Source organism: Paramacrobiotus metropolitanus, unplaced genomic scaffold, assembly GCF_019649055.1.
Source record: "Paramacrobiotus metropolitanus isolate TYO unplaced genomic scaffold, Prichtersi_v1.0 Parri_scaffold0000107, whole genome shotgun sequence".
NCBI lineage: Eukaryota > Metazoa > Tardigrada > Eutardigrada > Parachela > Macrobiotidae > Paramacrobiotus > Paramacrobiotus metropolitanus.
Genome location: NW_026570327.1, coordinates 4213 through 20471, shown reverse-complemented (window position 1 = coordinate 20471; position 16259 = coordinate 4213). Strand labels below are relative to the sequence as shown.

Genomic DNA, 16259 nt, shown 5'->3' with positions numbered 1-16259 from the left:
CTGCATTTGCAATCAGATTTGCAGTTTTGCACATATCGCTTATTTTATCACAAATAATTGTACTAAATAATTTATTTGTAATTATATACCACAAAAGTAGCAACGAGGTAATCTTCGACTGAAATTCCAATGGTGCAGAAAACATGATGTATCACAAAATATTATGACCACGCAAATCCACAGCAACTTTTCCACATTGAACAACTTCATAACAAACACCGTTTAAATTATTAAAGTGCTCTAGAGGTTTATGACCAGCATCACATCTCTGTACAGCATGCAGAATTTGCAGATCACATAGTTACACCGTTACAAAATGTACAAATACGAGTAAGTACCTTTAATTATGATTCGGCAAGATTGAAGATCAAGAAGTCGATGCTCACATTCGTGCAGAATATAATACAACAGGCATCACAATTCTGACTTGTCCACAGAACGTCCATGTTGCTTCTCAAAGGCCTCGGCCGGATCCCACTGGATGAGTTTTCTCCTGTACAGATTCAGAATCGAATCGGCAATGATTGGCCCGGTTTGCTTCTGATAACCACCACTGGTCACCATCACAATGGGAATGCTGTGCGCTACGGCTTCCTCGAAGACAATCTGGTCGCGCGTGATAATCCCTTCTGGTGTTATGTTCATTGCGCCTAGAGGATCTCCAATCAAAATGTCCGTACCGGCATTGTAAATGATAATATTCGCCGGGAATTCGTTCATGGCACCAGCAACATGTCTGCAATTCAATATTTTCAATTATTTAGGATACGTTGCACAACTGACTAAAACGGCAAATAAATACTCAAATAAGGGTTAGGTCAAAGCAAAATCATTACTAGTATACAGTACAGCGTAAATCTGCATACTCAATGCGTAAAACTGAGCGCGCTTTCAATATATGTCGGTTTATTCTGCGCAAACAATAAATAATTCACAAACTCTTTTCTAAAAAGGAAAATCGAAGAAAATAGATTTTTACACTCAACTTTCCAAACTCTTTATTGTATAAGATTACCTAACCATAGGAAAAGTAATTACGAGGTATTGGTATCATGTAATTTAACCTTCGTTATTCGCACTATACTCTTCATCGTCACCTTCGCACTTTATCCAGATATTCCTCATCGGCTGTACCCGAAGACAGTTCCACTTTGCGCTTGATAGCTCCTGTAAAAAAAACCGCAAAAGGTGAAAATCAAACCGAGAAAGCGCTTGCAGCGAAGACATCGATCTTATGTTATTCGCTTCCACAACAAAACTTTGTAGCAAAAGAAAAGAATTAAATTAGTGTCTGTTAACAATAAGATGTTTGCTCGTTCGACGCAAATAAAGCGAGCACCAATAAGCATACTTTTTGCTGTGGAATCATGAGGATAAATCCATTCGTTGTAAATATCCAAGATGTACACTCGGTCATCGTTCATGAAATCCCGTTCATGCCCATTTCCCTGCATGTACGCAAATGCATTTCATATTTACGTTTTACGGCGTCGGCAAACAAACTTTACGGTAACTGAAAAACAGCCAACAATTCACAAATATCCAGCCCGGGACTAACCTGATGGGCGTCTAAATCAATGATGAGAGCTTTCTTGATTAAGTCACGATGAAACAAAAAGTGCAGGCATAGCGTTATATCCGCATATGGACAAAAACCGCCGCCATTGTCAGCGGAACAGTGGTGAAACCCTAAAAAACAATTCAAGCCGGCTGAAGGACAGGATAATACAAAGTAACATTAGCGAAAAAGTACGTACTGCATTTTGAACACCTCCCATTAATATTAGCACAGCATCAAAACAACAAAATTCAAAACAAGATAACAAAATCAAAAAATTCAACTTTTCACAAAAATACTTGAAACGAGCGTATCGTATTGTAGTATCTACCTCCACCAATATTTATCGCCCATTTCCGTTCCAATGCTAATTTGCCAGCCTAATCAATCAACAAATAAGTGCAACCGTTAATAACAGTGTCGAAAAGTGTTGCCAGAACAATTCTAACAAAGTGCGGCACTGGTCAAAGGCTAAAAAGGAGTTTCAGAAAACACATACCAGAATTGTACCGGCGGTCTGCATTCGCATGGGTCGCAAGAATTTCTGCTGCAGCACACTGTTCGGGAGCATAGCAGCTGGTGGGACTTCCGTAATTCTGGCCACCACAACGCTCGACTAAAAACGGATTTACTTCAGTCAATTATATTGGGAATTATTTATCAAATTCAACATAGTTTGCGAAAACTAATACGGATAAAACTGATACGAATAAGGTAAAATGCTGCTCCCGGCAATTACCAGCACGGACACTATGATGCTGCCTGCTACTATCACTTCGACCATTTCGTACGAAATTAAAATTTAAAGCAGTAAAAATCCTAATCCTAAATCTCCATCACCCCAGTGTAGCACTTATCCTGCGTAGTTGGCATAAGTAAAAGATTTTATCAAACCAGTTGGTAATCATGTCAATACCTACCGTAAGACTTTCCAAATAACGCGGCGTATGCACCACTAACAAATCCGCTTCCGATGCTTCGATGGGCTCCACAACTGTATCATCGCCGATCATCCCCTGTTCTGCAGAATAACCAGCGTAATTAATGTACAACATCGTACTGTACGCTTCCTAAACCATTCGCTGGACATACAATTCGAGTTTCTATCGGTAAAACAAATCATCTATTCAATATTTGGGATTCACAATTCTCATGGCTACAACCAGACACAACTCCTTTAAAATCAAAATAATAATAAAATAAAAATTCAAAATAAAGACATAAGGAAAATCATCCAATATAAAAATAATATCAGTAAAATTTCTAATAAAATAACAACCTCTTATCTAGATCTACTTCACAGAATGCTCTTACGCACGCTGAAGTCAATCTGTTTTCATATCAGCTGATCAAGTCAATGCAGATAGTGCTGCTGATTATTTCAGTGACGAACGTAAATAAATAATAAATCTGCAGGCAAAATGCATCGGATCGGAGGGATAGGAGTCCGAACCGACGCAAAAAACCAGTATGTTAATAATCAGCTCACTTTTCAGTTTTTCGTACACTTTCCCCCATTTTCCCGCGTCAAACGGATGGAGCTTCTCCATTCCCATAACGGACAGATTATACTCGGGACTGTACACGATCGGCCACTGGTGCTCAGCGACATCGCGATAGATTTTCGTTTGGCGACACTGCTCACTCGGCGACAAACTGCACAAAAACAGAAATTTAGAGAACGACTAATACGAGTATTCGTAATAAACTAAAGGACCGTAGAAAAAATGACGTCAAATACTCCAGCAGAAGCCATGGAATGATAAACACTTCAAATAGTTAAGCAATTATTACTCAGCGATAAGCAGAATCACGCTCGAGTCACGAGCAAAAACGTTTCTTGAGCACAGTCGATCGTTCGCACAGTCGATCGATCGTAGTCGCAAAAACGTTTCTTGAGCACAGTCGATCGTTTCTTGAGCACAAGCCACATACATACCGCTCTTGATTGGGATCCATGTATGATTTGGTATGTCGCGATCGGCTTCTGCCAAAACAACTAAACAATCCAGAGCATGGCGCCATTACAGGGCTGATAAGACCTCGTAGGAAGAACCGCACTTTGGTTGGCAAAGGGAAAGATTTGCATTCTACACGAAAAGTTCTTTGGAAAAAGTGTTACAACTAATACATGCAGCCAACACTAGATCGGTGATCATCGGTCCAACATCTGCAGTTCAGGATCGAGTTTCTGTGGGGAAATGAAAATCAAAGTGTTCACTAATTTCTTAAAAGAAGTAATTATGAATTAAGGATAATGAGAATTCCAGAAGTGTGAGAAGTAATTAATAATTTAATGATTTTCGGCAAAATTTCGTGACACGGAAAATCCAACGAAATTTTCCACGCACTAATGCATCTAGGTTTATGTACAGTCTCTGTTACCGTAAACGGTAAACACCGTATACAATATTACGTCATTTAGGTGTAGAAGTAAATACTGGACTTCCGCTTGCGGTGGTCGGCCACATGGTCACACGCGACTCTATCGACTCGTTCTGCAGCAGCATGGCAATGCGCCACTGTGACAGTTCGCAGTTCCTGAGTTTCTCGATTTCTTAATTTTTTGTCTCTGTGCGAAGAATTCTTTTCTTGAGACGCGGTAAAATGCTTTAAATGCTTCTTCACGTAAAATGCTTTAATATTTTGCATTGTATAGTAGCAGTCTCAGATACCGAAATAATTCTTATCGTGTAGAGTACTTTTCACATCTTCGCCGAAATGAATGCACACGTGATCCAACCTGTGCCAGACTACTGGTACAATGATTTTCTGCAGGAAAAGAAATTCCCGTTTCCTGTTCGAAGTACCGATCCATCCTCGATGGGCGTGCCTATGATTGTAGAATTTAAACTGGAACCCGATGCCAACGATGATGTCACGAATCCTGAAGACGTGACGAGTCCCGAGGAAGTCTTTGAGATGCTGAAATCCGAGAAGCCCCCCGCTCGCATCTGGAATCTGCTGGCCTTGCACTACCTGGTGCATCAGCGCGAGGATGTCTTCTGTCAGATCCTCGAGCAGGCCAATCAGAATTTTATGTACCAGATGCAGCATAAGGACTCGCAGGAGGATCTCATCGATATGGCTTTCTGCCTGGATTTACTGGCGAATTATTATGCTCTCAAGTCGACCAAGGAAACGGGTGATCGTAAAAAAGAGCTCATGTCGAAAGCCACGGTGTTGTACACACATGTGGACCGGATGGCCATCTATAATCAGTACCATTTGGTGGGACGCGCGTATTTCTGTGTCCTGGATCCGGAGAAGATGGAGCAGGCTAAAACCCAGTTTGATTTCGTGTTGAAGAGCTGGCCTAATGATCCGCTTGCGCTGCAAGGTCGCGGAATTGTTGCCTTTCATCAGCAGGACTACAAGCTGGCACTGCAACAATTTAGGCGATTGCTCTCGGCTTATCCCCAATGTTCAGCAGATGTCAGGTAATATTTTCGGATTTTTAAACACAGCGAAAACATTTAAATACAACAAAAGCAGTTTTTCGAAACATTTTTCGTTGTTTATGTCTGGCTTTCGGAGATATCTTGTTTTTTTCACCTTTTTATAGATTTTATTCAGCGTATTTTCTAATGATTTTTCGTGAAAGTGTTGTAAACATGCGGCTTCACTTGGGTTTGTTATCAGTTTTTGGAGGACCAAATATTTATTGCTTACGTTTTTTGTTGCAGTTTGTGAAATACAACTATGTTTTGCTTTTGGTGATTCGTAGAATGGCGATCGGACATTGTCTTTTCAAGTTGGGTCGTTATGATAAAGCCAAAATGGCATACAGACAAGCACTGGAAATTGACCGGACTTGTGTGGGAGCCAACGTCGGCTGTGCCGTGGTCTTACTGAACGAGGGAACTCCCGCCTCGATTTTCGAAGCCGGAAAAATGATCGGTGAAGTGTACAAACTGGACAGATCCAATCCGATCAATCTAAACCTTTTAGCGGATCATTTCTTTTATCGACGCGAAACCGAAAAGGCCATCAATCTATCCACAGTGGCATTCCAGACGTCGTATTCGGACACCCTGAAGGCCGAATCGGCGTATATGCTGGGAAGAAGTTTCCATTACAAGGAGGACTTCGATCAGGCATTCCAGTATTATTATCAGGCAACCCAGTTTGCTAAAGCCACTTTTGTTTTGCCGTGGTATGGTTTGGGCCAAATGTACATTCAGAGAGGGGATAACAAAAGCGCGACACAGTGTTTTGAGAAAGTTTTGGCACAGAGCCCGAATAATGTTGAGACGCTGAAGATTCTGGGACTATTATATCTTACAACGGGGGAGGCCGACAAAAGAGAAAAGGCAAAAGGTTATTTGAAGAAAGTCACCGAGTTGTGCCCGGATGATATTGACGCGCATATGAAGTTTGCCGAACTGCAGGAAGGAAATGCTCCGGTGAGAAATCTTCTTGTTCCCATATTTGCAATTAGTAGCTAAATTCGTTTGCTTGTAGCGTTCTGCATTGAATACGTACCTTCGGGTGTTGGAGATATATAACGAGCGATCGTCACAAGACGATGCGCCGGCCGAGCTGTTCAACAACATCAGTGTTTTGTACTTCTACCTGAACGAAATTCCGAATAGTCGGAAGTTTCTGGAAATGGCTAAAGCACGAGCGGAAGAAGCTCAGAAAGAAGTCCCCGACGGACATTACGGTGCACTGCTCACCACGATGACGTACAATCAAGGTCGGCTGGCGGAAGAAGCTCGCGACTTTAAAGAAGCCCGGGAGTGCTATGACAGCATTCTGAAGAAGAATCCTAGTTATCTGGATTGCTATCTCCGTCACGGGTGCATGGAGCGGGATCGAGGCTTCTTTCCCAAGGCGGCAGATTGGTTCAAACTGGCTGGCAGTGTCGGGCAAGATCATCCAGTAGCGCAGTTGTTGTTCGGAAACCTGCATATGTCCAGAGCGGAATATGTCCTGGCTCAGAAGAAATACGAAAAGGTGCTGACGCTGCCGAAGTCGAAAACCGATACGTATGCCATGCTGAGTTTGGGAAATATTTGGTTGGAGTCGTTGTATATGAGCACAGCCGATCCGGAGAAGAAGAAACGACATGTCGACAGGGCGTATGACTTTTACAAGCAAGTGTTGCACGTTGACCCGTTTAATATCTACGCGGTGAACGGATTGGGAGCGTTATTGGCCAGAATCGGTAATTTTTCACGCAAAAAAATATTTCTTTACGATTTTCTTGTTGCCGTTATTATTCCCATAATTTGGTATGTAATAAATTTCCGGATAAGGGTTTGTTTTTTTATTTTGTATTCCTACAGTAGTCTACGTAACTGCGAAATTGAATGTGATTACATTTGTTAGGTCAAACCGAGGAAGCCAAAGAAATGTTCGCAGTTGTGCGGGAATCATCGGCCGACATATTGGATTTGTGGTTAAATATTGGTCATCAATATTGTGAAGCTAAGCAGTACGTTGCCGGTATGAAAATGTATGAAAATGCGCTTCGTCGGTTTAAAGATGCACAACTGGATCCGCAAATTCATCTGTATCTTGCGCGCGCTCAGTACTTCAACGGAGATCTTAAAGACGCCAGACGCACATTACAGTTGGCCCGTCATCTTGTACCGCAAAATTCGCAAGTGCGTTATAATCTGGCCATAGTGATGAAGAGAATGGCGGTGACTACGTTGAAAGATTCGCGCGCCGAACTGTATGATGTGATGGGGGCAATTGCCGATCTCAAAGGCGCTGAGGAAATGTTCGAGAATTTAGCGCTGGAAACCGATAAATCGTTTCTCATTGATCCAACGAAAGCCTCAGAGCAGGCTCGAATGTGCAGTGATTATAAGAATCAAGCGGATTATCACCTCGATCGTGCGAAAGAGACAGATGCCGCTCAGAAACTGACACGTCAAAAAGTGGAAGAAGCCAGATTGGCTTATCAGAAACGAGTTCAAGAGGAAAGCGTCCGCAAGGAAGAAGAGAAGTTGAAGGAGCAGGAAGACTTGATGAAGAAACGCCAAGAAGTGCTTAACAGGGCTCTGGAAGTCAAGGAGAAGCTGTTGCGGTCAGCAACGGAAGACGCTGTTGTCAGACCACGTAAGCGGACGAAGAAACATGACGCGGACGATGGATTCGTTAACGACGGTGATGTTTACGAAGACCGTCCTGGTGGGTTGCTTATTCAAAGAAATAATTTAATAGAAATATTTTTCTGTAATAATATTTTATATGTCGACAGTGTTTTTAATTTTTCACGACTGGCAGTATACGGAACCTGACCGTGTTTTTTTGACATGGCATGCCGTGTTTTTCTTCGTATACTCGTAAATCGTTATTGATATTAACCCTTTAAATACTTTAGGTGAGCCGAGTCGAAAGCGATCGAAACATGATTCCGAAGGCCGAAAGAAGAGACTCGCTGGTCGGAAAAAGCGTGAAGACCAACGGGAAGGAGAAATTGGGTCGGATTCTGATGAAGAAAAAGGCAAGGATTATGATCCATATGCTGGGCCAAAAGGAAAACGTTATCTCACAAAAGAGACCGTCAGTGACACGGATACTAGCTCATCTTCAGAAGGCGAAGACGACGGGGGTGGTAAGAGTAAGAAAGATACTGTTGCATCGTCCGATGATGAAGGGAATAATTTGCCGAGCGGACGAGACGCACTGGCTTCTTCGGACGAGGAAAAGGAGACGGTAAAGAAAAAAGCGCGGGTTATGGATAGTGATGAAGAAGAAACCGAGAAGGCGCAAGAGAAGAGCTCCCCGAAGAAAGTTCGGGCACTGGCGTCTTCGGATGAAGAAACGGAACATGCAAATTTTGGGATGGACATGGACAAAGGAGGCAATGAAAGCGACGATGAGCCGAAAAGATCAAAGCTGAGTTTGAATGATAGCGGCTCGGAGTGAGGATCTGCTGACCGCTTTTCGGTGTTCCAGTTTCTTATGTGGGTTGCAGTTTGTTGAGCTTCTACTGTAAACCGATGTTTGGGTCATTTGATAGCTGTCCTCTGACAGTGAGATTTTTGTTTTGATGTACCAGGCTAGTAATCTGAAAGCTTGTGTTTTTCAGCTTCAGTTTGGCAAAAGTAGAACTTTGATAACTATGGAGTGAGCTCGTGTACGAACATAATGAAATTACCGCTGACACATGGTTATATAAATGGCCTGATGGCCACATTTCTCAGTACTTTATAGGCTTACAGCCATATTTTCTTAGCAGTTTTGAAGAAACACAGCAGCTCGATTTCAGCAAGCTGGTAAATCACTAACTCTGTCACAATCACTAGTCCGCTGGTTGCAAGGTGATTCTTGCAACTTTGAAATGTATTCCCATTAAGTAAAAACAGGTTTACCATTTCGTTAGTTGGCCAATTGTTTAGTGGTGGTATATATTTTATAACTGTACTATAATCTTAGTTGTAACTGTATGCTATTTAACTGACTGAAAATGACATGATTCTCCGTTATGCAGATTCTTTGCCCCAGTCAGCACGGTGAAAAAATGCGAATACTACGCAGTGTGGGAAATTTTCGAATATTGCGTGGGAAATTTTCGGAGATCTCTTTGGATTTCGGTTGTTGTTGGAGCCTCTAGATGCCGGGATTACGATCGAAGTTGTAATCAGAACCAGTTTTCATCAGTTAATCATCGGATATAACGAAACTGGTTCAAACAGAATAGATTCTGTTACTAGTGGTGTTACGTTACTAGTTACTGGTGTTACGTTACTAGTTACTACGTTTTGTTAGTGGTAAAAGTGCTCCTAATTTGTGATCGAAGGGAAAGAATGAGGGAATGCAATGCACTGGAAATTTTCTTGTTCATGGTTTGTTGTTTTTGTGTAGTTGGTGCTTCTTTTTTGTGTAGCAGGACTTTTTCCAGTGATGGCTACGGTTTTATTTCCCATAATATCTATCTATCTATATAAAAGAACTAGTGGACCCCGCGCAAATTGCGCGAAGTAAATCAGTGGCTGAAAACTGCACGAACATTCAATAATGGAGATCTACTCGTACTGCGTACAATACTTATTAATTTTCGTTAATAACACTACGATCGTAATAAATACGTACTTATCAGCAGTCAGTGTTAATGACCAGTCAGTGGAACAACCAAAAACCACTTTCGCGGTGGCACCGTTTAGAAGATTTGAGAATAACTTATTAATTGGACGACTCAGTTCACCACTTTTGAACTTTTCATTGCCTTTCAATCGTACTCGTATTTCTGTACACAAAAAAAACTTTGAAACTTTCGGTACTCGTACTACTTTTCCCTCCGTTCATTCCGTTTAATGCCTGGCCCAACGGTTCAAGTCAAAATTTCCTTCGCTCGACATTTGCATTTGCTTTCACCACAGTTGCTTGTTTTCAAAATAGTGCTGTACTGTACATTCACTTACATTCGTCAAGATATTTCTAAAGTATAATTTTCGTAAATGTCCGAAACATGATACTGCTTTAAACAGTCGGACAAAATACCAATTACGTTGTCGCGCAGTGAATTTCTGGGCATACAATTTGGAGTAATTTCTGAATTTCAGAAGAATTTATTGCTGGAATTTATAAGAATAATAACTTCCGGGATTCAATAATATGTTTACAATAATGCGTACATCTTTTCAAACATAGCAAAATTATTGTGCAGGAAATAAACTGCAAAGTGTTTTCCCACGTCGGACCACGGGGGACGGTGAAAGGCGAAAATCGAAAAGGTATTCGGGGGCCCACGCTACGTACAACCGTACAACTATCAAACAAATGGTTTCAGACCAATCCCACCAAACTACAGTGATCTCCAATAAATTCCCTGTAACTGGAAGAGTGGAATTGGAATTTTTAAATGTGAAAAAGTTTCGAAGTCCGCAATCAGATTTGCGGTGGTAGTGTAAAGCATTTGTCAGTAGCATTTGTTTGATAGTAAAAAAACATTCGTCAGTAGCATTTGTCTGTTAAAGTGTTTTCTAAAAGCATTTGTTTGATAGCGAAAAAAACGTTTGTCAGTAGCATTTGTCTGTTAAAGTTTTTTTCTGAAAGCATTTGTCTGGTAGTGAAAAGCATTTGTCAGTAGCATTTGTTTAATGTTGAAAAAGCATTTGTCATTAGCATTTGTCTGGATAAACTCTGGCCCGTTTGGTACGCCATAGGCGCCAGCCCAGCTGAGATAATTTGCTCTGTCATTCATTCAGAAATATGGACATTGGACAATATGAATAACGCCAATCAGGCGCTTGAGCGCCTTAATATGATTATCACAATGAGTACGTAAATGCTCTCTTGTTCATTTTTAATCGTGCTTCAATCTGCATTCATGTTTAGATTAATTCTTGCTTATAACTGCACAGGGCCACCTGCGCTGCACCTGCTTCCTGTGCAAAATCTTATTCTGCAACAGCGGCCAACCAGCGTCGAAATCCTGGGTGTTCCGGGTCTACAGCATCTGCCGGCTGAACTACAGATGTTTAACGTGGACCCGCAGGGCAGCACACTCCGATTCCTTCCGTACGAAGAAGAACGATGGGCAATTAGCCTCTTTTTTGACGGCCACTGGAATACTGTGCGAGGACTTACTGGGTAATCATGCACTGTAGTGACTGTACCATCATTGGATAGCTTTCATTGCTTGTTTTTCATGCGGCCATGTCACATTAATTGTCGCTATCGATAGAACTGCAGAATCACTGAATCAGATACCGTGAATTTTGGCAATTGTGGCATGATAGCGTGGAAGGACTAAGACGATATTGCAAATTGCTGTATTCTTGTTCGGTATGCACACACGTTAGACTCTTAATTTTCTTATAGGCTTATATCGTCTTTTGCTTTTTGTTGCTGCTTGTTAATAAATGTTTATTAAAATTCTGGTTGAATGTGGTTTTGTTTGACGGTGAAGCTTGGTTTTATGAAAATTTATCAGTGGGATTAATGCGCGGATGGGGCTCTTGAGTCTTTGACGGAGGTTACTCTCAGGAACCCCGCGGAATTCGCGAAGATATGATGAAGGGCGCGTTACACACAATTCTAAGCACTCATGATGATCTTATCGTAAACGGGTAGTTTGAGCAGGTTGTTTAATGCCGCCAACCAATGATTGTTATATACTCGTATTTACCATAAGTAATTCGGTAAGACGGAAGTGTTGAATGGAATTGGTTGACTGTTGTTGAGGTTTGTTTGCTGTTAATGGTCGCCAGTTTGTTCAGCAACAACTTTGTCTTGGTGGCACAGGTCTGCCCAAATCCGGCAGTTGGCAGGATCTGAAGGATCATATGCGGGAAGCGAGCGATGTCTGCTGTGCGTGACGGAATATGGTGTACAGTAGCAGTGATGTACGTACTTCTAGATATATGTACTCGTACTTTACGGCTATATTTTTGTACTTTCTCGCAGTTTCTCTTTTGTGTTCGGATCTACTTTTGGTTGTTTCTACACGGAGGCGCTTCGCGCCTATATAAGTCCGAGAGTTGCAGTATTTTGGCATCAGTTGGTTCGCATTCTGAGTTTGGCAGTGTCGGAGTTTGGTATTAAAATATGGTCATGTCTACGCGCGAGAATACTCTCGCGCTATGAGTTTTGGCTACGCGCGAGAGTATCTCGCGCTATGAGTATTGACTACGCGCGAGAGTTTTTCCCCGCCCAATAAAACTACGAACAAAACGTTTAAGAGAAGAAAAAACCGCGCGAGAATATCTCACGGAATATTTTAGACCGCCAGTTACGGCATAAACTGGAAATTGTACGGTTCTTTCAATTATTTTTGAACACACGTCCACGTACGTCAAATTTATTTTTTCTTGAGGTGGTCAGGTTAAGAAACAGAACAGTTATTGTATCATTCAGTATGTGAGCAATTTTCGAAGCGAAACTGTTCTGTATCCGCTGGGCAGATGCAACCGCCGGCGTATTTCAACCGTATCTGTTGCTGTTACTGTGAAGTTATGATCTTGCACCGTGGTTTTCGTTCGAGGATTACATCCCTGCGATCTGGGAGGAGGCGCCAACGTGCCGGTTTCGATGCAACGTACTGAGCACCGGTCAGTACGTTACATCGAAAATTTTCACAAGTAACGTACTGAGCACCGGTCAAAGATGCAGACGCATTTACCTCGTAAGTTCTTCCGCCTTTGGTATTAGCGAGTACCCAGCTTCCTCGTTCCGCTCCAGAGCTTACTTCGTATGTTTCCTTCAAGTACAAGACGCACTGTCCTCTGATGACTCGAGCGGCAAGGTCAGTGACCTTTGCCTCGATCGCCGATCCGATTTCTGGAATTGGATATTTGTGTAGTATCATCGTCTTTGCCATGTTGATGTAATCCTGATATTCTGCAAGGTTGGCTTTATGGTCAATGACGGACATGACAATCTCGATGCACTCTGTTAGATGGAAACGTTTGGCAATCGATCGTCCCGATCCGCGCAGCGCTGTTTTCACAGTAAGGAAAAACCTTTCTATTTGATTTGTGGTGTTGTTGCCAAACGTTCTCAGTTCACGCCGCTTTGCCATGCACCACATCGCAGAATCCTACGCCCAATTCTTTTCGTAGTAAATTCGCAGCCTGTCGGTGCAACTCTGCAGAAATATGGCTTCCCGTTCTTGGAACATGCCTTCTTGTGGCGCGTACAAGTAAACCACGGAAAGCCGTCAGCAGACCTTGCTTCTCCGTGACATTCAACTGTTCTTTTGCGATCTGTAACTTCCATGTCTTTATTGCGTGGAATGCACAAATAAGTAGGGGCATGTCGAGGAAACGCTCTTCAGCACCGCAATTTGTGTGAAATCGCCGCTCAAAAAGTGCTTTGCCGCCGGGATTTATAGACTTTTGATGTGTTCGCTGGCTCCATTGCTCTCAAAACTTCCGCGTAGGATTCGTATCTATTTCCCACTTTAAGTTCTGAGGCCATATCGGCTGATGGTTGTGAATACTTGAATTATTAGAAAATGTAAAATGCCGGTACGGTCAGATGTTTTATTACTTGCACTAAAAGGTGAACTTCCCGTAATTTTTGGTTGCCATGTGGTGATAAACGCACTGATTTAAACTGTTTGTTGGTGGTTTTTTTTGTGCGGGGAAAAACTCTCGCGCGTAGTCAATACTCATAGCGCGAGATACTCTCGCGCGTAGCCAAAACTCATAGCGCGGGAGGCTCTCGCGCGTAGCCATTTCGTTAAAATATATCGTCGGAATGCAGTGTCGTATTCTTGCTTCGCGTAGTTCGTAGCTTATGCATATTGCTTAGTTATGCCACATTGAAATTATCAGCTCATTCTCTGTCGTTGAGTCAGGTCGGTAGGATTGATATTACGGTATTATCCCTATCGTACTCGTCTCTCCGTCATGCGGACGACAATAAGGACGGCACCGGCAGTGTGGAGTTTGTCCGTCGTGACGACATGGACCACGCCATCAAGAAACTGGACGACACCAAGTTCCGATCTCACGAGGTGCGTCTGCTTGTACGCATTTGTGATCAGTCACAGCTTCCCGAGTGGTACAGTATTTCGGTTCTGTGATAGATAGAATTAATTCGGCGTTTTACAGGGAGAAACATCGTACATCCGCTTGAAGCCGGCGGAAGGCGGCAGTCATTCCCGTTCGCGCTCCCGCTCCCCACGCAGTCGCAGCCGGACCCCTGTGCGCTCCAAACGCAACGACTCGCTAGCGCGCGGGGATGATGGCGCCGTCAGCGACCACGACAGTAAGCGCAAGAAGGAGGCGTCGCGTTCGCGCAGTCGCTCGGCGCATTCGCACTCGCGCAGCAAGACACCGGCGTCCCGCAGCAAGAGCCCGGCTTAATGGGTGGATCACCAACAGCTTCCACTTCCGGGCCATCACATACATTCACCTCTACTGGATACACCGTTTTACTGTCAGGAAAGTGTTGGTTGTCGGGGAATATTGTTGCGCTGACGAATGCGTATTGTTAAGGCATAATTGTGGCTGTTATTCGCTTTATTTAACGGTTGCCATGTTTCTTTTTCCTGCTGTAATCAGGTCTCATCGGAAATGTTTGTTAACTTTTTATGACGGCATCGTAATGCATAACGGGTATCCGCTGTTTTTGTTTTGGTGGCATCACGGGAATTTTTATGAAACTTCCATTTAACTGCTCTTGTGGAACTTTGTGGAAGCAATAGACTGAAATCAATTAAACTGTCGGAAAGGGCGTCTCGCTGAAATATTAATTCTGCGATCGATTGTCGTAAAAATGACGTGTCGGTAAAAAACGTTCTGTACTACATAGTAACTAAATGCAGAGCAAACAGCAAAATGTAATCATGCAGTCATGTTAATGTAATGCGTATGTATCGAAAAATACGAACTTAGGTAGACAAAATAACTAAAGGTTTCCTGCCGGTACGCCGATTTTTTTTGGTAATTCAAACAGAAACAGTTATATCAGCTACTTTATTAAATTTACTTTCCCATCTCAAACGCTGAAAGAAAACTACCCTAGTAGGCACTGGAAAAATCGGGAAATTGGTTGAAAACTCAATATCTTTCAGCGTTTGAGATGGGAAAGTAAATTTAATAAAGCAGCTAAAATATAACTGTTTTGAATTACCAAAAAAATAAGCGTACCGCCAGGAAAACTTAAGTTATTTTATCTATTCAGTTTTTACAAATAGTCATTATTTGTTAAAACTAAATAGGTAAAATAACTTAAGTTTTCCTGGCGGTACGCTGTAGTCCGGCTGACAGCTGTGTGCCGTTTAATTCATGGTCAGAACAGAAACCAGTTATTCGTTACTTTATGAAATTTAATTTCGCATCTCAAACACGGAAAGAAATGCATTTTTCCATCAATTTTTTTATTTTTCCAGTGACAAATATTTTCAGTTTCTGCGATAGCCCCAGACGACAGACACTTCTCTGTCGTTTCACAACACAAGGAAATATTCACATGACCCCGTAAAAACGTCAAACCTTGAAAAAGATGAACACCACAATATTAGCGAAACATCAAATATTATTAACACAAACAAAACAAATTCCCCGGCTTGTCTGCCACCGAGGCATTAACCACCATTACCCTTCTATTAGCCGCTCATTCAAACTGCCGAAAAGACATTGCGGAGCTGGCGGTCATTTTTATGCGCGCCATCGCGCTGGTATCCTGCGCGGGCGTGCGAGCGCAAATCGGGTGAGGCGCGTTTCCGCTTGCGCGGCGTCTTGCCCGCGTCCAGAAAGAAACACTCGTTGGCGTCCGGATAAATTGTGTCCACCTCCAGGGACAAATTGGCCGGTGTTTCCGCACGCGGATCGAGTGCTCTCGCGGACCCTTTTTAATCAGTTTTACTTTGATTATACTTTAGACTGGATAAATGCAAACTGGATAAATGCAAACATCCTGACGGCATTCATAGATCGGTGGGCACTGGGCACTGTTGTAAATAACAGCATTCAATCAGCAGCAGCTGTTTGCATAAGTACCGTTGTAATGATAATACCTTTTATATTGTTGTCTCGTCATGTAATATTTTTTACAAATCCCGGCCGGATTTTTGTAACTAAAAAGCCGGCGGACTTCCGGAAAAATTCAGGTTTGCAATACAAATGCATTTATGAAGTCTCTAACGGTGTATTATATCATGGCGGTAATCCGCTACTTAGGCGACAAAACCTTGTTGATCGCGTCGGTATTTGATGAGCTCCGAGAAAACGCAAAGCTAGAAGGCTTGAAATCAACACGAACGAACTCGAAGTGAAATCTTAAGAACACT

General features: G+C 42.5%; 3 protein-coding genes across 5 annotated transcripts; 2 read left to right on the top strand and 1 right to left on the bottom strand.

The window, feature by feature from the left end:
• Positions 1 to 63: 63 nt before the first annotated feature.
• On the bottom strand, positions 64 to 3910 carry LOC129597598 (histone deacetylase 11-like). The gene is made up of 9 exons (XM_055495221.1): positions 3498 to 3910; positions 3048 to 3214; positions 2479 to 2579; positions 2058 to 2174; positions 1890 to 1938; positions 1559 to 1689; positions 1352 to 1448; positions 1098 to 1167; positions 64 to 736 (listed from the first exon to the last, which is right to left on the bottom strand). Exons 1-9 carry the CDS (start codon positions 3581 to 3583, stop codon positions 415 to 417), a joined length of 1140 nt encoding a protein of 379 aa, XP_055351196.1. The 5' UTR covers positions 3584 to 3910; the 3' UTR covers positions 64 to 414.
• Positions 3911 to 4056: 146 nt separating this feature from the next.
• LOC129597589 (RNA polymerase-associated protein CTR9 homolog) lies at positions 4057 to 8681 on the top strand. The gene is made up of 5 exons (XM_055495206.1): positions 4057 to 4998; positions 5286 to 5964; positions 6023 to 6728; positions 6893 to 7702; positions 7896 to 8681. The coding sequence occupies exons 1-5, from the start codon at positions 4280 to 4282 to the stop codon at positions 8441 to 8443; spliced, it is 3462 nt and encodes a 1153-aa protein (XP_055351181.1). The 5' UTR covers positions 4057 to 4279; the 3' UTR covers positions 8444 to 8681.
• A 155-nt stretch (positions 8682 to 8836) lies between these two features.
• Positions 8837 to 14685, top strand: LOC129597590 (serine/arginine-rich splicing factor 1-like). 3 transcript variants are annotated; one of them, XM_055495207.1, is made up of 5 exons: positions 8837 to 9363; positions 10882 to 11110; positions 11765 to 11835; positions 13878 to 13979; positions 14077 to 14685. In XM_055495207.1, exons 1-5 carry the CDS (start codon positions 9325 to 9327, stop codon positions 14329 to 14331), a joined length of 696 nt encoding a protein of 231 aa, XP_055351182.1. In that variant the 5' UTR covers positions 8837 to 9324; the 3' UTR covers positions 14332 to 14685. The 3 variants fall into 3 exon arrangements, with proteins under 3 accessions (XP_055351182.1, XP_055351183.1, XP_055351184.1); XM_055495208.1 differs by lacking the exon at positions 8837 to 9363 and adding an exon at positions 10477 to 10797 and having other exon boundaries at positions 10882 to 11540; XM_055495209.1 differs by lacking the exon at positions 8837 to 9363 and having other exon boundaries at positions 10807 to 11540.
• Positions 14686 to 16259: the final 1574 nt, after the last annotated feature.